Raw genomic sequence first — 22,662 nt, 5'->3', positions numbered from 1 at the left:
TAAGAGACAGTTTTAAAAGTTCACAGTCACAGAGCTAAGTTTACAGCCACCAGAGATATACTGCCAGGACTGTCCGGGAATCACTGCCAGTTCCTCCACTAAACTGGTGCCTGTCTGCCTGACCTGAACATTTCTTATCACTCCACTTCTTCTGATATTTTTCCTGAAGATTTTTTGGGGAAAGGACCAGCATTCACCATGCAGTCCTGTGCCAGGTGTGGGTTTGTGGTCTACCCGGCTGAGAAGATCAACTGCATTGACCAGGTAACACTCAGAAACATTGTGACCACAAGAACATTTATCACAGTTTCTTTGAACATTTAATCTTACAAATCCATTTCAAAATAGTTTAAACTGCTGTAAAAGTAACAAGAGAGTCAGAAGTTACATTAAGGTAAGGTACAAACTTTCAAAAGACCTGAGGCACTGGACTTAATTTTTTTAATCAACTTCTGTATATAATGCCATATTTTGTAATATAAAGTTTAAATTCTGCTATGGATACAAGCATGACAAGAGTAACGTTCAAATATTTATATTTTAATATCTGCAGCATGAAACGCATCCATGTAGCTCAGCTTGGTTGCTGCTGTATAATGTCTTTTTTTTTTTTAAACTATGGTATACAGTTCAACATTTACATGAAAGATATATTTAAGTCAACCTGACTGGTTAAGGATTCTGTGAATGTCGTTATTTAGGAGCTTGTTTCATTAAATATGTTTGTGGATTAGATGTTATCAGAAAACACCTGTCCATGTTTTGTCTGTCTCCGCATGATAACCTAGATTTAAATCTGAATTTAGAGATTTAAAAGACCTTCTAAATTGATAATGTGATTTGTCTTTTCCTCTGTCAGAACTGGCATAAAGCATGTTTTCACTGTGACGTCTGTAAGATGGTGCTCACTGCCAATAACTTTGTCAGCCACAAGAAGAGGCCATACTGCTCTGTGTAAGTATTACCAGTCGTATCATATTATATACATTGTTATTTGAGCACTGTCTCAAAAAACTGATCAAAAATCTTTCTTCAGGGGACATTTTAGTGTGAAAACAGATTCCTCAATGTTCCATTTGTTTTCTCCAAAAAATGACAACATAATCACCATTTCAAAAATGTATTTATCATCCTCTAGACATAATCCGAGGAACAACACTTTCACGAGTGTCTATGAGACCCCCGTCAACATCAATGCAAAGAAGCAAAGCAAAGCGAGCAGTGAGGTGAGATGACGTCACATGCACAAACACACGAGCAGCAACATGAAACAAAATATTCCGCCTTGATCTGAGTCAAGGTGCATTGTGCACAGGCTGACATAAGTCACTGTCTATGTATGCCATGAGTGAAATGACCATTTATCATTGGTTTGTCATGAAATTGCTATTCATAGTGGTCATTGTGTTGGTTAAGGTTTAAAAAAAAAAAAGAAAGATTGAATTTAGATTTAGATTGAATACAGCTGAATTGAAATATGCCTTAATTTGTCAAAAGTAATTACCAATATTATTCTCATTGGCTCCAACACATTTTACGGGTTTTTACGGGTTGAAGAGAGCGAGGTGGTCGTCTGCTCTGAGTCCACGGTGACGGCAGCTGTGTGGAATGAACGGTGCGGCTCTGGTTATTTCTGTTGCTGTGACAGAGGCCAGACAACCCCCTCTGCTTACCCCACTTCATGCTCTGAGAGCTAAAATTATACGCCAGGAGTAAAACGCCTCGCATCCCTTGCTCTCCTCTGCCCTGCCACCTGTTCCCGTCTGTCTGCAGTTCATGCAAAGTTTTGATGCTTATATTAGCAGTAAGCTAGCAAACTCATCAGCTACTGCTATATGTCAGCGAGATATAGGACTTGTTGATATTTGGTCTGATGGCCAACTTTAGACCACGCTGAGAAACCTCAACCTTGTCTACTGAACACTCTCAGATATGTTTGGCTGTGGTGAACATGCTGAGCTTGTGTTGTCATTAGTTCTGAGTTGATACTTGACTCTCTGTGTCCCACACTAAAGGTTTGCACCGAGTCTTCATAGAAACCCATGTCTCATGTTTATTGTTAGCCCTTTAGCAATGATGTTTCAGAGACGTCAGTGCTGCCTCTTATCCCCGGCAATGAAACTATTCTAATATTAGTTTTGAACATTTTTAGGGCTTAAGGATCATTAGCAATCAGCTCAGAGTTTCATAACTCAGTGCTCCTCTCTAGATCTTTCTTGGCAGTTCCAGCTTCTTGTTAGTTATTAATAACAACACACTAATAGCATCCCGTCATCATGAAGAATGTGCGCTAAGGTTGTCGGGTTTAAGTTGACAACGTAAGAATAGAGTGATGTTTGGCTCTGTGGATCTGCAATGAGGACAATATCACAGCTTCTGATGTTTGCATGCACACATGTGTGCTGGCCTTGGCTTCATTCTTGTCATTTGTGTGCACTTGTAGCTGAAGTATCGCGAAGATGGCGAACGCTTTATGTCCACTTTCCACCAAGACATGAGGTCCATGGAGCTGGAGAAGGCTCGCCTAGCCAGCCAGGTGACAAGCCAGGTGACAAGCCAGGTGAGATCCTTGTAGAGAGACTGGCCATTCATCCAAAAGCAGTTTCAGTTCAATTTTGGAAACTGCATAATTTCATTGATGATGGAGAAGGGTCGTCAAGTAACTTATGTTATTAAGCTGTCGCTGATGATGCATTGAACCTCATCTTCTCTCTCTTGTCTGTGCTGATGACTGCATTAGACACAGGCCTTTCAGTCTCAGTCTGAGTTCTCGCAGCAGCAGACATGGTACTCAGGCATGGTGACCAACCAGGAGACAGTAACGATGTCTCAGGCCCAGAATACCATCAATGATGTGAGTACATTTTTTTTCCTCAAGGAAGCTTCTTTAAATATGATGTTTTAAATCTATAAAGAAGCACCGTTTCTAGTATGGATAGTGTCGATGACTTTGCATCAATATTGTTCAAGTGTCTTGATTGATTTTGTGATTTCTTTTGGGCAGGTGAAGTACACAGAAGACTACCAGCAGTCAAAAGGCAAGGGGAGCTTCCCTGCCATGATAACACCAGGTTACCAGTCTGCTAAGACAGCCAATACTTTGGCCAGCAGCGTAAGCACATTTCTTTGCTCATACTGTTCTGCACAAAAGAGCTCAAATCCAAGCAATTTGCTCTACGTGTCTCTGTCAGTGGTTGCTTGAGCTTGACTTTATTAGCCAAATTAAGTTCTTTGTTTTCTTTATTTGCAGCTGGAATATAAAAAAGGACATGAGGAGAGAGTTTCAAAATACACCACGTTTGTTGACCCCCCTGAGGTTCTTCTTGCAAAGAAGCAAGGACAAATTGTTAGCGATGTAAGCTTTAAGCCTTTCATGATGTCGTTATGATATCTTCGTGTGTTGTATCTCACTTTAGGCGAAATATCACAAACAAGACCAGTTGAGTGTTACGCAGTTTGTCTTATAATCTTTTGTGTCGGTGAGTACCTGAATCACTGCTTTTCTTCCTCCAGTACGCCTACACAGAAGAATACGAACAGCAGAGAGGTAAAGGTAGCTTTCCTGCACATCTTACACCTGGATACAAGATGTCAAAGAAGGCCGGTGAGCAAGCCAGTGATGTAAGTAAAATCTACATGTACATGCATGCACACAAACGCCCTGGGAGACCCACCGATCATTGGTCGGTAATGGATTTCATGTCCCACCAGATTAAGTATCGTCAGCTGTATGAACAAGAGATGAGGGGTAAAGCCAGCGCTGAGGCAGCGGTAGCTGAAGCAGTTCACGCCAGAGAAAATGCAGAGAACTTCAGCCAGGTATGGAATTTACTTTAACTGTTTTATGTATATGTTTTAATGTAAACGCCTTTTGCAATATCCCAAAGGACGTCACATTATCATATGCAGATTAAAGTTCTTTATATGCCTTTTTTTATTTACTTCAATTAATAGTGTAGTGAATTACATGAAATATATTGCAGGAAGAGATAATAAAGGTCCCTTGTCAGTTCTGCATGTATGACACAGAGGATACATGGCGTGTACCTCAGAGCTCCAGAGCAACACACTTTCTTTTTTTTTTTTTAAGGTTCCCATTGTTTAAGATTCAGGCCCACAATAATGTGTTAACATATATTAAGAGTTGAGACCGTATGATTTCATTTCAGCCCCCATAAAACCTTTTAGAAAATAGTTTGCAGCACTTTATTAATTATTTCAATTAATTCTTGTATTTATTGGAATTACAACGAAGTTCTCTTCTGTTTACAGATTGCCTATACCGAGCAGTACGAGCAGCAACGAGGCAAAGGAAGTTTCCCTGCCATGATCACTCCTGGTTATCACCTGGCAAAGAAGGCTCAGGAAAATGCGAGCAATGTGAGTATCAATCTGATGAGTAAACATATTGCCGTGCTTAGTTATAAACACTACAGAATATTTTTTATGAACACTCGATCTTCATTAGAATTCAATATCTTGACTTTCACACTAAAGTAGTTGTGCGGTTGGTCGTTTCATTGTTTAACTGTGTGAACTGGTTGTAAATGCTGTCAAAGCACAACAGAGTGTGGCGTGTGAGAGCTCCAGCTTCATCCATCATTTGGCCTTGTCATCACTGGGAAGACTGGATGAGGGACTACAATGTGAAAACCTCCCCATGTTGTCATTCTTTAAACTCTCCACACCGACTAAATTAGACTGTGTGTTTGTGTGTGTGCATCACTAATCTCCTGATCCTACACAAGGTGTTGTTCTCCTGCATGCACTCAATCATCTTTCCTCCCTTTGCAGTTAAAATACAAGAAGGACTTAAGCAAGATGAAGGGCGCCTCGCACTTCCATAGCCTGACATCTGAGGACAATCTTGCCCTCATGAACTCCCGGAAGATCAACAAGATTGTCAGTGAGGTGAGCTGGTGTGTGATTGATTGTGAGGTTTTCAAGGTAAAGCGCAAACCTTATTTTTAGCGTGATAAGAAAGCATTTCCAGGTGAACATGTTGCTGCTCAGTGCATGTGTGTGTTTAAGAGCGTGAAATATTGGATATACTGTGTCAGTTCTCAGCAGACATGGAGCCACCCAACTTGCATTTTCAGCATCTCTGACATGCCTATCCGGTGTGGTTACAGCTTACCTCCAAGGCCACCCCGTCAAACTAATATGAGCTCACACAAGAAAACAGTGCATCACTCTTGAGCAGCTATTCTGAGTCTTGGGATTATGTCATAGAAATGTCACAATTGTTTTTTCTTGTCTGTGAATAATGGTCTGATTGAATGCATGGTGACAACATTCTGCCTGTGTTGTGTTTGAGTGGTAACGCTGACAAGTGAAATGGTGTTCTGCTGTCATTTTTAAGCTCAGCAAAGCACATGTATTCAGATTGAAGGTTTGTCTCACTGACTCTTGAGTTATGACGCAGTGTCAATGGTGACTGGTAGCTACTTTATATTTAGCACACAGGTGCCACAAAGGAAAAGCTCTGACTGGTCAACAACAAAAAATGTTGAAAAAGAAGCTGCTGTTTTTATTTTAATGTGATGTACATAACTATAATAAGAGACATGCTAAATGGTAATGTTTTGTACTGGGCTCTGTCAACTCTTTGTTAGACATAAGTGGGATCAGTTATGGAACAGTTATATTTCATTTTAATTCAGTCTACCTCGCTAATCAATTTCAAATATATTCTTGCTCCTTTTGTTCTACATTATATTATTTATGTAATGTCTCTGTATTATTTATGTTGATTTTTTGTTTGCTTTTGTTGATTATTTGACTTTTATTTTTGCTTTGACTGTTTACTCAGGTCAGATTCCTCCCATTAGCCTCAAGGTTGTTTTTTTTGTATTTCACCTGCACCACTTGCTTCTTTTATTATGTTGTTGTGTTTCTAAAAGAAAAGCTCTCATATTTTCTACTAGGTGGAGTATAAGAAGGACTTGGAGAACACCAAAGGTCACAGCATCAATTTCTGTGAGACACCACAGTTTCAAAATGCTGCTAAAATCGCCAAGTTCACAAGTGATGTAAGTATGACAAACAACAACATAATGAATTTGTTTTTGGACATGTATAGATGACAAAAAAGTACAAACAGAGGAAACCATACAAATAGTTAACGGCGACTGTGGCTCAGTGGTTAGCATGCCCGTTTTTCAATCAAGAAGATCGGTGGTTTAAGCCCCGGCTCCGCTAGTCCCTGTCGTTGTGTCCTTGAGCAAGACACTTAACCCTGAATTGCTCCCCGTTGCTGTGTCCACGGTGTGTAGAGCAAAAATGTACATCGCTTTAGATAAAAGCGTCAGCTAAATGGAATGTAATGTCAATATAATGTAGTGTTATTTGGCCTTAATGTGAATGTCATAAGGGCTATATGGACAATCCTGCATAATGATTGTTCTTAATCTCTCTCCACTCTTAAAAGAACAAGTACAAACAGAAGTACACCAGCGACATGACCCACTATGAAGACTCAGGAATCGATAAGAAGACCATGCATGCCATGAAAGCAATGAAACTGGCTAGTGATGTAAGCCTTGTTTTTGATGGAGTTATAATAATGTAGAAATTAAATGTCAAGATTTATGCAAAGTGGTTATTAATATTTTAAATAGCTACTCGCTTTGACCTGCTATTCTGTTTTTCTAACAAAAGAGCACAGGCATGATCAGTATTAGATCTATTGCATAATCTACGGGCCTGTGTTGACTTTAATTAATGGTAGAATTATAAAACTCGTCATAAAAATGTCTGAATAACTGCTCTGCGGGTTATATTGCTGACATTGTCTTCTTGTAAATTCCAGATTTCTTATAAACAAGGCTGTGAGCAGGAGCATGGTGAATACAACTACCCAGCCACGCTCACACCAGGCTACCAAAGCCAAAGGAAACTGGACCCACTAAAAGATGTGAGTTTTCTCAAATTTAATTTAATTTTTTTAGATCTACGTAATTTACATCAGAATAACAATAAAAAACGTTTTACAATTGTAAAAATGTTTTTACAATTAGGTGAATAATCGTATGTGATACATTTATAATTTGTAACAAAACTCTTTCCTATACGACTGCAGAAGAACTACAGGCAACACATCGACAAGGTCAAGTACAGCCAAGCAACAGATACACCTGAGATTGTTTTAGCAAAGAAAAACGCTCAGCTCGTGAGCAATGTAAGTAAACTGCATTACAACAACACTCACTCCTGAAGGCTTGATCACGATTACACCAACTTCATCAGCACCTTTCAGCTGCAGACTGAGCACTGAGCTCTTATTCATGTGTCTTTTAGCAAAACTACAAAAAAGGCTATGAGAAGACCAAGCACCAGTACACACTATCCCAGGACCTGCCCCAAATCAGAGCGGCCAAAGCCAACGCTGTCTTGTGCAGTGATGTAAGTTAACACACACACGTACCTCGCAAGAAAATCACTTCCCATTCTTCAAGTGGTGATTTGAATGTATGACTCCAGATTAAATATAAAGAGGAGTGGGAGAAGAACAAGTCTAAAGCCTGCGACATCGGCGTGAACGACCTGAGCGTCAAAGCGGCCAAGGCTTCCCGGGACCTCGCTAGTGACGTAAGCAAATACACACTTCTCTCCTGCAAGGAGATGCAATATACATAAAACACAGTTCATGCCTGAGGAAATAAAAATGTAACAGCCGAAAAAATGAACTAAGTCACATGTGCTTGTGTTTTAGATTAAATACAAAGAGAGCTACAGGAAGAACAAGGAAAATGCAGTGGGGGTCAACATGAGTGACACCAGGACTCTGCACTCTCTTCAAGTGGCCAAGATGAGCAGTGATGTAAGCAGAAGTCACTCAGATAATTATTTACAGGCATTATAATGCACTTATTTCACACATTTCGCAGCTGCAGCTTATGTGCGGACTCAAAGTAAGTCCTTTATTTTCATCGTTACCAATTCAGATTGAGTACAAGAAGGGCTCCAAGGAGAGCCAGTCCCAGTTCAGCCTTCCTCTGGACATGATCAACCTGAGCCACGCCAAAAAGGCTCAGGCCCTCGCCAGTGACCTGGAGTATCGCACTAAACTGCACGACTACACCGTCATGCCCGATGACATCAAGGTCCAGCAGGCCAAAAAGGCTTATGCCCTGCAAAGCGAGGTGAGAGACCGGTGAAAGGAACGATACCTTGCCTGTGATGCAGATGGTAAATGCTACAGAAAAATCTTTCCCTTGGTTAATGACTCTTTCCGTTGTTCAACAGAACCAGTATCGTTCAGACCTGAACTGGATGAAAGGAGTGGGCTGGGAGACTGAAGGATGTCTGAACATTGCCCAGGCCAAGAAAGCTGGAGATCTGCTTAGTGATGTCAGTAATTTGGTGTCTGTGTGTGCATCGTTGAGTTTATTCATTCTCTTTACACACTGTTTATTCACGGTACTCTGCCGCCTCACAGACTAAATACCGGCAGAAGGCAGACAGCATCAGGTTCACCCACGTGGCGAATGATCTCTCCATCGAACACGCCAAAAAGAGCCAGGAACTGCAGAGCGGCGTAGGTTCTTCACTTTAAAGCTGTAATCATATCCATTTTAGTCGGGTTTACTCTGACATGATATGTCCGTGTGTTTTTGATTTTCAGCTGGCGTACAAAGCAGACACAGAGCAGATGATACACCAGTACACCATGACAAAAGACGAGCCCCTCTTCAAACAAGCAAAGGCTAACGCTAATCTTCTTAGTGGGGTAAGTTTGCTGGAGCTCATCAAGATGAGCATATGTATGATAACACTGGACGAAGTTACAACAACAGAAATGCTATAGTCAAATTATAGACTGTTTTTTTTCTTCTAATATCTCTTATCTATGTAATATATATTTTGTTTTACCTATTATGGGGAGATGCACTTTAACTAAATGACTTCATTAGACCCACACACCATGTCTGTTTGCATGAAGGCAAAGTACTGTAATTTTCTTTTTTTCTTCTTCCAGAAAGTGTACAAGAGCAACTGGGAGAAGCAGAGGGAAAAGGGCTTCGAGCTGCGTTTGGACTCTCTCTCTATTCTCACCGCTAAAGCCAAAAGAGACCTGGCCAGTGATGTGAGTTATTCTAACAGTCTGCTCCCTTAGGGTCGGCTTGATGAGAAAAGTTGATTTTCCTTCGTGTGCAAAATGTTATAATATAATTCAACTTAAAAAGTTGAAGATTAGTAATGACGTCTGTAAATACAAGTTAATTGAAATACTCGTTTGCAGGTCAAATACAAGGAGAAGCATGAGAGAAACAAAGGCAAGGTGATCGGCATTAAGTGCGTCAGTGATGACTCTCAGATGGCCCACTCGGCTCTGGCTACCAAACTACAGAGTGGCCACCAGTACAAGAAGAGCTACGAGGACTCTAAGGCCAAAAACAGGTGAGAGTCTAGACCTTGATAGAGCGTTTTCAACGCGTGTCTCCAATCTTGGTCAATCACACCCAGATTTAACTGATCAGGGATCGTTTCACCTGAGTTGAAGACTGTTGTTAAGATGAACAGCAGTACAGTCAATCACTGAGTGCTGCGATGATTTAGGAGGTCTAAAATTCCTAAAGAAGGTTGTTTTTAATTTAGCATTCAATCACATTTTAGAAATAAGTATAATAAACTGCAAAAAATATAGATCCAATGGTTATATCTGCCTTGTTAGCAAACTTATCAACGTAGAAAATGTTTGACATTGCAGCCTTACAGCCATGCCAGCATTCATTTTGACTCATTTCAAAATGTCACAAGTGCTTAAACACTTACACTTATATTTAAGATTATTTTAGATTTGCTAAGCCAAAAGATCCCGGTGCATGACGTCACCTTTTTGAAGTCCAAAGCAATATTAGATGCTGTAGTGAGCTTATTTTTAAATGGGAATGACCCCAATGACCAGAGCTCGGTTCAGCATAAAACCACAAGAACTTGTGGTTCTTAAATCTTGTGTTTTTTAAACTCTCTATTTGCCCAGCGTTCATCTGGATATGCTGAACATCAGCCATGCAAAGAAGGCTCAAGACCTGGCAACCGATACCAACTACAGGACCTTCCTCCACGAGTACACGACTCCATCAACCGACATGAACGTCGCCTGGGCTAAGAAGGCCTACGGACTCCAGAGCGATGTAAGCCTTGTGGTTAGACATCCAAACAACAACCTGCTGTGTGCTAGAATGATTTATCCACAATAGGATTGTAAAAAGTGAAAGCTGTGTGTGTCTTTATTTAGAAACAGTACAGGTCCGATCTGAACTGGATGAAGGGCGTCGGCTGGGAGGCCTCAAAATCTCTGGATGTCCAGCAGGCAAAGAAAGCCGGAGAGATGCTCAGCGAGGTAACCACCAACGCTGTGACCCAGAATGCACTGCAATCGGCTGCAGGTTAACCTTTGAGGTTGTGGGTAATATGAATTAGAGAATTGTCCTCACATAGAAAGTGAAACGCTACCCCACAGCAAGAGTTTCCAGCCTTGACCTTGGTTAACATTTCACTTATTTATGGAAATTATATTGGACCTCCAATGTAATTCTGCCCAAACCATGCAGTGTATAATTAACCACACTGAAGAGCTATTTATAACTAAAGAACTATGAATGTAAATTAGCACAGAGAGTACGAGAATGTGATAACCACAATTGTGTATCAAGTGACTCGAAGGCACAAATCTAAGTTTACAACTTAGGTCAGAATGTATTTAAGGAGCGGCGGGCCGCTCCTGTTCTGTTGAAACTGGGTAAAGTAAGTGGATTCCACCCGGCTGTAACGAATGAGCTGAATTATTACAATAACTGAAGCTGTTACAGTTTAAAAAAAAGATTCAACTTCACCGATTAGGGTTCTCTCTCTCATTGTTGCTTTCTCTTCACCATATTGATTTGTTTTGAAGGTCCACATTGCTTAAGTACATCAGGAAATCCCAGCTGCTTTATTGCGGAAACTTCAAACTCTTGAACGCTTATTTGTGAATGCATACAAAGGGTGCTAAAAGATAGTTCTGTGATACATCTGATGCAGACTGGAAAACACCAGACTATATTCCAAACTTATTCATAAGTAGCCACTTATGTTTAACCTCATTTCAGTCGGGTTTCCAACATTAGACCATGAAATGACAGATGGAACATAAGTAGAACAGATCCTTGACTTCCTCCTAAGCAGACATCTACTGTATGTATCATATATCTATCTATGTTTGTCGATAAAAATATGACTAGTTTCCTTTTGTGTTATTTTTGCAAGTTGTTAATTCGTTAATAATATATTGTCTTTTGCAATGATATTGTGCCCTCTACTGTTCATCAAATGCATGTGCACACATTTTTTTTCATGGCTTCCTCTTACTATGACAATTTTTTAATATTCATCCCTCTTTTTTTTTTGATTCAGCGAAAGTACCGTCAGGATGTGAGTGGTCTGAAGTATACCAGTGTTGAAAACACTCCCGAGATGGTCCAAGCTAAACTCAGCAACAAACTGGCTGTTGATGTAAGTACAGCTGTCATTTGTCACCAGATACAGTATGCAGCTTGTTAAAATGTATCTTTTTAAATATTTTTTGACTGAACTTGGGGGCTGTTTCAAACTTAGCATGTCTGACTTGTCTGCACTGATGTCTCCCATAGGTACTGTACATGTAAGGTATACAAATAGAGGTACATTGGATGCTCAGTAAAGCCTTTCTTTCTTCTTTACAGAGGTTATACAAGGAAAAGGGTGAACACATGAAGCACAACTACACACTCACTGGGGAGCTGCCTGAGATGGTTCAGGCCAGGCTCAATGCTGTGAACATCAGCGAGGTAAAACCACACTCACAAGAACTCACAGAGACACATGTTGAATCCATCAGACAGCCAATCAATGCGTCCAGTCAGCTGACTTTGTGTGTGTCGACTGAGTTTATACATAATGTGGATTTTCAGAGCTCTTACAAGGAATCTTGGACAAAGATACGTGATGGCGGTTACAAGTTGCGTCTCGATGCCATACCTTTCCAGTCGGCCAAAGCGTCTGCAGAGATCCTCAGTGATGTGAGCTTGACGCTTCTTGTTATCGCGCCATTGCATTTCCAGCGTGGGCCTAAAACATATTTCTGTGCATAATTTACAGATTATTTTCAAACACCCAAAGAAGCATTTTTGTTTGTCTTGGCAGTCACAAACGAGAGAGCATCAAACAACAGTTAAATTATATCTATATCATGCATTATCAGCGGATCACTGATCAGAATCAGAATCAGTTTTTTTTACCAGGTATGTTTCACATACGAGGAATTTGTCTTGGCGAGTGGTGCGTACATTAGACAATAAACAACAGTCAACACAGTGAAATAAATAGAAACATATTACATTTACAATAGAATGTAAAATATAAAATAACGTGCACAGACAAACAGAACAGATACATTGCGCTATAAATTTCAGTTTTGTGTCGTTGACTATTGAACCGACTGAATGATTGAAACATTTCAAACATCATTTCACTTAACTCATTATACTCAAAGTAACAAGTTAATCATTTGTCATTTTAGCAAAAGTACAAAAAAGAATTTGAGAAGACCAAAGGGAAGATGATCGGACTGAAGGGACTGCAGGATGACATGAACATCGCTCACTCGGTCAACGCCAGCAAGCTCAACAGTGATGTAAGTGCTTCTTCACTGTGACTCAGAAGATAAATAACACATTTAAACAATATTAGAAACACGTTCTCTCTCCTCTATTCCGTTGTACCTCTCCAGCTTAAGTACAAGCAGGACTCTGCAAAGGAGCTCTCGAAGTTCCACCTGTCCATGGACATGCTGGAGGTGTCCCACGCTAAAAAGGCCCAGTCGCTGGTCAGTGATCAGGACTACAGGCTCACCCTGCACCAGTACACCTCGCTGGCTGACGACATGAAGGTGCAGGCGGCCAAGAAAGCGTACGCTCTGCAGAGCGAGGTGAGACATCAATTATAACGTACAACCAATGTTTGGTAATGTTGGACAGCACTTGAATAAAGTGTTGCGCGCTTGTTTCCTTTGTTTATTATTGAAACATTTTAGGAGCAGTAACTGGATGTTTAACAGTCTTTTGTCTTTTTCTTTTTGTGTGTGTTTGTCACAGAAAGTCTATCGCTCGGACCTGAACTACCTGCGTGGTGCAGCCTGGATAGCCACCGGGGCTCTGCAGATTGAAGGCTCCAAGAGGGCCACGGCCCTCATTAGTGATGTAGGACATCTTTTAAAACAAACTTTGTTTTGTGTACACACAATACTTAATGCTCGGTCAATACCTTTAAAAATATAACCTCCAGTATATCATTGTGAACATGTATTGTCAGCGGATAATCATTTTCTTGTTAAGAATACAAAACATTGACCGTGAAATCTACAAACACTTACGTTGTTGTTTCTTCCGTCGCAGACAAAGTACCGCCAGCAGCCGTACAAATTCAAGCACACCTCTGTCACAGACTCTCCGGACATCGTGCATGCCAAACTCAGTGGACACATCACAAACGAGGTGGGACATTGAGCTTATTGTTTTAGTTCTGTTCTAGTTCCTGTGGTTTCAATACTACACAGCCGTTTTATATTTCTCCTTATATTTTTGCAGCGTTTGTACAAAGAGAAAGGGGTGAATGATCAGCATAACTACACCTTAACGACTGAGAGACCGGAGATCACGCAAGCAAAGATCAATGCGGCCAACTTTAGTGATGTACGTACGACAAGTTCCTGTGACTGTGCACCATACAGTACTCTGTGGACTTTCCTTTACAGTGTGTGTGTCATTTTAATGTTAATGAACACTGGTTGTTTGTCACTCTGCTCCAGATCAAGTACAGAGAGTCCTGGCACACTCTGAGGGCTCAGGGCTACAAGCTCACCATGCAGGACATCCCCTTCCAGGCTGCCAAGAGCTCCACAGGAATTGCCAGTGATGTAAGAGCAGACAAGACTTAAAAACATGTCAAAGTACATGTCCAGTTAGAGTGCACCACATATACCAAATACCTAGAATGCAACTAAATGCAGCCGCACAACAAGGTTACAGCCTTTTAAAATGTTCATGGAGTTGAATCGACAACCTCTCATGGTCAAAAAAATGTGCATTCTGAGCTTCAGAAAAGTAGGATTCGAAACATTAAATTGCAGTAAACTACAGTTATTGCCTCTGTGTGTCTGCAGAACAAGTACAAACACGACCACCTGCTGGAAAAGGGGAAGCACATCGGGGTCAAAAGTGTCTCGGACGACCCAACGCTCCAACACTGCCTGCAGGCGGGCCGGCTGGCCAGCGACCAAGAGTACCGCAAGGACGCTCTGACGACCAGCGGGCAGTACCACCTCAACCAGGACATGATTCACCTGGTGACGGCGAAGAATGCCCAGGCACTCGCCAGCGAACAGGACTACAGGAAGAGACTGCATGAGTACACGATGCTTCCTGATGACATGAAGTGGGCCAAAACGGCTTACGACCTGCAGAGTGAGGTGAGAGGTGTGGATGAGGAAGAGGAAATTGCTGATTACTGATCAACTTGACTGATACGTTTTATCGCCTGATGTGTAGAAACTCTACAAGTCAGACTTCAATAACATGAAAGGAGTGGCCTGGGACGGTGTGGGTGCACCTCAGATGGAATCGGCTAAGAAGGCTGGAGAGCTTATCAGTGATGTGAGTCGATGTAACTGGAGCCAGGATTCAGAAAATACAACCATGAGTTCTCCAACACACACACTTCATAATATGATCAGACAGAAAAGAATATGTCGACATTTGTTCACCTTTTTTTATTTTTGATATTTCATGTATTCAGTGAACTGTTCAGTTCTACCTTTAGTATATTTTCTTTTCTTCCATGAACGTGAAGTGCTGTTTTAAAGCCTTCATGAATAATATTATTTGTTAATTTATTATTTCGTTGAGCTAAACCTTTTCTAATCAAAAAAAATAGTTTTGAATTAAACTCAATATAAGTTGCTAAATGGCCTTTCCTCTGTAATATTTATCATATTTTGATGATATATTTCACTTTTGGAACCTTGGAACTTGCACGTTACTTTTCCACTGACCATACATGTTTTCAAGAAGTTAAATGAATTTATAGCCTACATTACATTTCACTCCACAACATGACTTATTTTAACACTCAGCCATCAGTATTTCCTGCTGTGAAAGTGTGTTTGGTCTTCCCTTCATGCAGAAGAAGTACCGTCAGCTGCCAGACAGCCTAAAGTTCACCTCGGTCACTGACTCTCCGGATCTTGTCCACGCTAAGACGAGCTATCAACAGTGCAGCGAGGTGGGTTAAAAAGATAATCATACTTACAAAATGGACTATATCTATGTTTCTGTTGTTTTTTTGTTTTTTTTTTACTGCAAACCCCTCAACACAACAATTGTGGATGTTGTGTGATGAATGTTTCACATATCACTCTCATGTCTTTACACTACAGAGGCTGTACAAATCGGGAAAGAATGATGACATGCACAAGTACACTTTACACTCGGATGATCCAGACTTCGTCAGAGCCAAGATGAATGCCCTGCAGATCAGTGATGTATGGCACACAGATACTTTCTCACTATCCTAAAAGTAAGACAATCACATCAAAAGATTTTTACACTTTTATTTTTAAAATTCTTCTTCCATGAAGAAAGTTTACAAGGCGTCTGGAGAGCGAGTGAAGACATCGGGCCACGACCTGAGGCTGGATGCTATTCCCTTCCAAACGGCCAAGGCCTCCACAAAAATGGCCAGCGATGTGAGTCTGTGTGATGATTCAGTTTGTGAAAAGATTTGAGTCCCTTCAGTCTTCTTGAAGCACACATTAGGATTCATTAGCAGCTCTTACTGTGCATGCAGCTTTTTGTTATTATAAAAAAAAGACCATTATAATGAAGTGAAAACACAGTTAATATTGAATTTCCACCTGTGAGTGCTTTATTTATCCACAGTCATACAGTCGCCCTTTTTATCGCCGTACAAAATGTATTTACTTCAGAGGTTGGAAAGCTTTTCTCAGGTACACTGGATGTATCTTAATCAGCATAATTGATGTATTAACTCATTTTAAGGCGTAGCATTCAGGAGTTTAATTTTAAAAAAGCCGTAAAAGTCTTAAAATCAAGTCTGTATCTTTCTCCCTCCCGCAGTTGCGCTACAGGGAGTCTCACCTGAAGGAGAAGGGCCAGCAGGTGGGGCTGCGCTGCGTGGAGGACGACCCCAAGATGGTGCACTCCCTGGCAGCCAGCAAACTGCAGAGCAACCTGGAGTACAAACGCCAGTCCAGGGAGGACCGGGGCCAGTTCAAAATGCATGCCGACCAGCCCGAGTTCCTGCTGGCCAAAAAGAGTCAGGCTCAGGCTAGTGACCTCAACTACCGCAGCAAGCTCCACGACTACACCTGTGACTCCGAGCAGCTCAATGTCAAGCATGCCAAGCAGGCCTACAAGCTGCAGAGTGATGTAAGTCACACTCCATGTGGAGAGTTTAAAACAAATTCAAGTGGCTTTGATACAGCCGGTGTCAATCCTTTAGTTCCCATTTATTCACTATTTATGTGACACAAAATAATTCTATTAGTCAAACTATTTTATGCAGAAAAACTGCACTTAGGAGAATCCTGAATCCTGACGCACCCTCTAACAAAATATATACCCTAATACTTATATGTATTTGTGCATATCTGTTAAGCTTCTACAACCGCTCTCATCTGGGTCGTTTTCGGGCGCAGCAGCAGACGGCTGTTTTCAGCAAAAAAAGGCTTGAAAAACTAACTGCTGCTCAGCACATAAGGTGGACAGACAAAGTTAGCGACTAGCATTTGGACATAGTGAAGCATTTGACAGCTAAAGAACCAGACACACGGATGTCCCTTATTGGTGGAGACCAAAAGCAGAGAGCTCTGAGGAGAGTGACTATAGGACATATTCATAGGTGGCCAGAAACACACCTCCATGGTGAATGCTAATGTTGCTTGATATCAAAGGCAAACTTGTAGGCCCATTTCAACAAATTTGATTCCTAAAATATCAATGTGCCTTATTGTTACTCCCGTCTGTTACAGGTGAACTACAAGTCAGACCTGAACTGGACCAGAGGAGTGGGCTGGACCCCTCCCGGTTCCCACAAGGCCGAGTTGGCCCGCCGGGCTGCAGAGCTGGGGTTGGCTGAGGGAGTCACCACTGACGAGGCTATTGCAAATTATCAGCACATGATGATGGTGAGGGAGCGTGGACTCTAGTAATTTACTCCCACTAAAGTTCTTCTATATGGGAAACAATTCATGTACAATAAAGTGCACAGGTCCTTTAAGTTAACTTCCTCCGGGCCCTTCTTTCTTCTTCTTTCAGATGCATCGGCAGCAGCAGATGGAGCAGCAGCAGCTGATGGAGCAGCAGCAGACTTCCCAGCAGGTGGAGACCAGCGAGGAGACTAAACAAGGCGTCAACATGGACGCCATGGAGGTCCTTCACGTCAAGAGGAAAAAGACCCTCCAGACGGTCCAGAAAAAGTCCACCAGCACCACCTCAACCTCTTTTAAATCCATGGAGAAGAAATCCAGCATCACGTCCTCCTCTTCATCGGCTGCCGTCCAGAACACAGTGGAGACATCCATGTCTAGTAAAGCTTCTGCGATAAAAGAAGCGTAGATCAGATACGTTTTTATAGATGACAGTGTTTAGAGATGACCACTTTAAGAAAGGGTGGTTGACTTTACAAGTAGTAATTGTGATATCTACTTTGACGAAATGGCTGTTGTGGCTCTGTAGTTACATGACATGCCACGCCGATAACTAACAGAGCTACTGTAGGTGCAATAATGAACTTTAAAATGAAGTTGAAATGATTTCCGAGGGTATTACGCATGTTGAATCAGAACAGGACTAGTCAAGTTAAATAAAAGCATTATAAATGTATGTGGTGAGCAAAAAAAAAATTCAGAAAGAAACTTTATTTCAGATTTAATGGTATTTTTTTGATATTTTATTACAACTCGAATAGGTTATATTGCCACCACCAGTTCATGGAAAACATCAAGAACGACAAGAATGTTTTGTGTGGTTTCAGGACAAAAAGGATACCGTGTGAAATATGAAAGTTGGAATTCTGTATATCAAATGTGTTTCGAAGATATGTAGCTGGGCTGTATGGCCAGCACTGCAGAGGATTTGTTTCATCATCATTTTATTTAATTTTTTTTAATCTTCAGAGATGAAAACAGGCTGCGAGTTCAAATGAACAAGGCCACCGTGTTGCAGCATTACAAAACATGAGGTCTGCTCATCTAGTGCACTTTGAGCGAGGCTCAGTGAGAAAGAAGCAAAGGCCTCCTGAAATGATGTGTGATCTACATTTTGTCTGGCAGGTTCAGCTTTTTGAGTTTGTATCGATACCCCTTTTTAACTCAAAGCTGGGCTGGGAGTAAATACTTGGATTTATCGCTGATAAAATAAACTTTTCAAAGCAAACTGAGATTTAGTCTGTTATTTATGGAAGATGCCCATTTCCGCCACAAAACAACTATCTGTGCTATTTCTGCAAGTTCATGCTCGTCGGCCTTTATTTTTGATTATTGGTGAAACCCCCTTTGTACACAATCGTCATTATCACGGAGTCATTTCTTTGTGTTTGAAGATACATTGAATATGTTTCGTTGTAAAGACAAACTGAGATTGTTTCTCCATGTAAATCTGTCAGTGTTGCTCAGTCCTCTTTCCTACCAGTGGAAATCTTGAGAAATCCTTCCCGTCGCACCGCAGTGCAAGAGTACAGAGTCGGTGGCGGCATGTCAGAAATAATCACACACATTATGGGCACATGGATCCTTATGAAAGTAAATGACGAGCGATCCAGTCAACAAATCTGCCGACGTTGGCGTAGACACCGGGCTTGTACTTCTTGCCGCAGCCGTCGCCCCAGCTCACAACACCAACAACGTAGTAAGTCCCATCACGCTCGCACACCAGAGGGCCTCCAGAGTCACCCTGCGGGGGCCGAGAGGACGCATTGATCTCTTTTGGTGACAGTACAAGAATGTATATAATAGAGATGAATCAGAAACCGCATCTCGCAGACCTGGCAGGAGTCAACGCCTCCTCTTAAGTTGCCTGCACAGAACATGCTGTCGTCCGGAGCGGCTCCGTAAACGTGGGGAGCTTTACATTTCTCCTGGGAGATCAGGAGGACGCGAGCGTCCAGCAGATGGTTTGTACCGAACTTCTCTGAGAGAAGACGGAGAGTCGCATCAGACAGACATCAGACAGACTGCAGGTTCACATGCATTCAATCACACGTTCAGTCAAGTCAAGGGATATAAGATAATATGAAATATCAAAACATGATCCATTATCTAGCTTTATTCTCGTAGCTGAGCAATTTTCCTTTTTCTTCATGTCAAATATACTTTAAGTTGTTTTGACTAAATACCAATTTTCAAAAGCTGACCACAATACCTCAAACTGATCGTTCTGTTATAACAGTCTTCTACAATCCTTACGTGTTTCAGTCACACCCCATCCTGACACCACACACTCCGTCCCGCTGGCGAAGGGCTGGCTTGGCAGGCAGGCTGTCTTTACAAAGCGCGTCTCTTTGGCACAGTACGGTCTGTCGCCGACTTTCAGCTTAAGCAAGGCTGCACCGGAGAAGCACAAAGCAAAGAACGGCGCATTTCATTTCCATTTTTACACCGTTACAATCATGAATCGCATGTTATTTTTGCCCCTCACCAATATCATTATAAACAGCCGAGGGGGTCGCCCTGTAATTCTCGTGCACGATGGCCTTCTCCACAGGAATGACCTGATCGTATATTTCTTCCTTCTCGATATCCACTCCTCCCAGCACCACCTGCATTTCCAGTCCGCTTTCACTGGACAAACACCAAAGTCAGGCGTGTGTCCATGCACTGTATTAATTCACATCTGAAACTGCGTCTGGAGCTTACATGCAGTGTCCAGCAGTCAGGACCCAGCAGGACTCGAGGAGGATGCCTCCACACATGTGTCTGAAGGGCCCCGTGGAGCCTTTGAATCTGGTCTGTAGGGAAACCTGCCAAGGATGAGCCCCAGGAAGAGACTTCTTCCCTCCAAAGATTCTGGCTGAGCGGGTGGGCAGCGGCCTCCCGCACTGGGAGAACTGGACAGCAGTGACGTCCGGCTTGGCTGGAGTCAGATCTGTTTCATGAATGGTGGGTGGTGTGGCTGGTGCTGAGGAGGAATGAAAATCCCAATGAAATATGTGGAGGCCAGGACCTTTCTGTGTGTGTGTGTGTGTGTGTGTGTGTGTGTGTGTGTGTGTGTGTGTGTGTGTGTGTGCGTGTGTGTTTTACCTGCAGAACATTTCCTAACTTTACAATAGTTCCAGTTCAGTTTGCCATTTTTGTTAATAAAGCACCATGGCTGATCATCTCCATCAGGGTTCCTTGAATACAGAGATGTTAAAACAAGTATATAACAGCTCTATAGTATTACATTCATGCATAGAAAAACCTGGCAACCCAAAAGTTTTTCTTAGTTACGCAATTTAGTAGCCTATTACTTGCTCTCTAAATAATTTATAAAGACTTTGATTAACTTAATCAACCAGTTACTGACTTTGTGTCACCAAGAGTACTAAGACAACATTGAAAGAACATTCACAGAGAGACAAACATGGGTATGTCAACAGTAAGTTCATGTGCAATATTTAGACAACTCCTCACCTGCAGTAGTCGTGTGGTCCAATCCCATCAAAGCCTGCATAATCAATAAAGGGATCACCCCCTTTCTGCTGGATGAAATGGGAATTCCAGTCAAGACACTCTTCCCCTTCAATCGTTTCACTCACTATGCCGCGGTAAAACTCTCCATCCCCTTGGTAACAGTCATTTGATACTAGAAAAAAATAATCATATGCGTTTTTTTTAAGCCATGTGATGAATGGGAGATTTTTTTTCGATTTAGGACAGAGAGATGATTGTATTCACCAATTTGGCAGAACTTTCCACTATATCCTTGAGGACAAGAACATTGGAAGGAGCGATTGGGACCCTTTATGCAAGAGCCTCCGTTCTGACAGGGATTGGGCCTGCAGAGAGAAGCTGTGAACACAGGCGAGAAGATCAGCGCATGATGTCCAGTGCAAAGGCGTCAATGCAACAGGACTTTGTGATATCATGAGAAAATTAAATCAGTAACATGATGCTCTGCAGTCCATAAGTAGAATAACAGACCTTTGGTGCAGTTGGGTGGTTTGTATGGATGCTTGCACTTGCACTCGTAGAATGGAGCCGTAGATGTGACAACGCAGCTCCCACGACCACATCTCCCGTTCTTGCAAAGATCTTTTACTAAAAAAAACACACGGCACGATCCTTTAATTTAGTTTACGTTTAATCGTATGTGCAGACCTGCCGTCACTGCATGATTGCTGTCTGTTTGTCAGCCTTCTAGTTTGATTTCTGTCAATTTATGTTGCGCTAACTGTCTGCGTGACATTTTGTTTTGTATGGATTGACTGCATTGTGTATTTCCTACTTTATACGATGCTTGCCTTACTCCTTTAAGCTTTTTGTCCTGCTTCACTATCAATATTGTACAACCTTGTATATTTATGTTTTTAGGTTTTAGTTTTTTATTTGTAACATCTGCCTCTCAGGACTATGATGAAAGATGAAAAATAGCCTCTTGGCTCACTCTGTTTTTTATTAAAGTGCACTGTCCCTTTATAAAATAAACCATTATTAAGAGCAAACCATTGATTATTATAATTATTACTCTCATATACAGGATCTCAGTCATACCTGTCTGACACTTCCTTCCTGTGTACGGCTCTGGGCACACACACCTGAAGCTCCCGTTAGCGGCGAGGTCACATCTGCCCATGTTCAAACACGGGTTTGAATCACACTGATCTAAATGAAGACAGAAACACATCACATGTAGTCTCTCCAGTTACCACAAAGAGCTGACTGTGACTGCATCAGTGGATGTCTACTAAAGCACGTGTTCAGCGCAATTAAACCAGACGCAATTTACCTGTTCTATCCAAGAGTTCATATAACCAGTCGTCATAATTTAAATCAAAGTCTTCCACAGGGCTGTCGGTGGTGTAATCGTAAAAATACTCATACGCTGTAAGGAAAAGAGATGTTCAGGCATTCAAAGTCATGAGAGGCAAGTCAAGTTTTAGTTCACTGCAAGGTCAAATTCAAAGTGTTTTTACCACCAGTGTCATCTGTTGCTGTGAAATCCTGTAACACAATACATACATTCGTTATCAAGTTGACTCAGTTTGAAGTTTTACATCTCTCCCAAAATAGGACTAAAAACAGAGATTCCATGTTTCAGACAAACTGAATGCCTCGTGTGCTAAATGCATACTTACAGACCAGTCCTGTCCGACTGCATTGAGTGCCCACAGTGGGAAGAGTAAAGCTATGAAGCAGACGACGTTGACGTAGACCCTGGCCATGATGGATCCAGTGAATGTCTCTGAGACGCTTCTTGTACTGACGGTCCTAAATAATCCCTCACAAACACTAAGACCCCGACACACTCCACCCACCTGTTAATCATTACTAAACTACATTGATTTTTACAATAGGTACATGTTATCCAAAGCTCATGTTTGTCCTGACCTTTTTCTGTTGAGGTCATCACAAGTAAAAGCAGT

General features: G+C 41.6%; 2 protein-coding genes across 2 annotated transcripts; one reads left to right on the top strand and one right to left on the bottom strand.

The window, feature by feature from the left end:
- The first annotated feature begins 85 nt into the window (after positions 1 to 85).
- nrap (nebulin-related anchoring protein) lies at positions 86 to 18,480 on the top strand. The gene is made up of 43 exons (XM_068583299.1): positions 86 to 264; positions 860 to 954; positions 1,139 to 1,226; positions 2,444 to 2,560; positions 2,741 to 2,854; positions 3,005 to 3,112; positions 3,251 to 3,355; positions 3,514 to 3,621; positions 3,712 to 3,819; positions 4,273 to 4,380; positions 4,795 to 4,911; positions 5,928 to 6,032; positions 6,431 to 6,535; positions 6,812 to 6,916; positions 7,082 to 7,180; positions 7,300 to 7,404; positions 7,483 to 7,590; positions 7,715 to 7,822; positions 7,947 to 8,144; positions 8,248 to 8,352; positions 8,441 to 8,539; positions 8,627 to 8,731; positions 8,981 to 9,088; positions 9,245 to 9,402; positions 9,986 to 10,139; positions 10,244 to 10,348; positions 11,401 to 11,499; positions 11,709 to 11,813; positions 11,937 to 12,044; positions 12,545 to 12,658; positions 12,755 to 12,952; positions 13,119 to 13,223; positions 13,419 to 13,517; positions 13,611 to 13,715; positions 13,832 to 13,939; positions 14,186 to 14,491; positions 14,571 to 14,675; positions 15,205 to 15,303; positions 15,458 to 15,562; positions 15,659 to 15,766; positions 16,158 to 16,469; positions 17,072 to 17,227; positions 17,358 to 18,480. Exons 1-43 carry the CDS (start codon positions 199 to 201, stop codon positions 17,655 to 17,657), a joined length of 5,433 nt encoding a protein of 1,810 aa, XP_068439400.1. The 5' UTR covers positions 86 to 198; the 3' UTR covers positions 17,658 to 18,480.
- Positions 18,185 to 22,461, bottom strand: habp2 (hyaluronan binding protein 2). Its single transcript, XM_068583462.1, has 13 exons — positions 22,375 to 22,461; positions 22,213 to 22,240; positions 22,026 to 22,121; positions 21,791 to 21,901; positions 21,221 to 21,337; positions 20,975 to 21,088; positions 20,711 to 20,882; positions 20,339 to 20,430; positions 19,955 to 20,216; positions 19,737 to 19,879; positions 19,505 to 19,642; positions 19,084 to 19,229; positions 18,185 to 18,992 (listed from the first exon to the last, which is right to left on the bottom strand). Exons 1-13 carry the CDS (start codon positions 22,459 to 22,461, stop codon positions 18,834 to 18,836), a joined length of 1,665 nt encoding a protein of 554 aa, XP_068439563.1. The 3' UTR covers positions 18,185 to 18,833.
- Between the last annotated feature and the right edge of the window lie 201 nt (positions 22,462 to 22,662).

Source organism: Clinocottus analis, unplaced genomic scaffold, assembly GCF_023055335.1.
Source record: "Clinocottus analis isolate CAN_PGR_092001 unplaced genomic scaffold, fCliAna1.0.p SCAF_19, whole genome shotgun sequence".
NCBI classification, from domain to species: domain Eukaryota; kingdom Metazoa; phylum Chordata; class Actinopteri; order Perciformes; family Cottidae; genus Clinocottus; species Clinocottus analis.
This window is presented reverse-complemented; position numbering and strand designations above follow the sequence as displayed.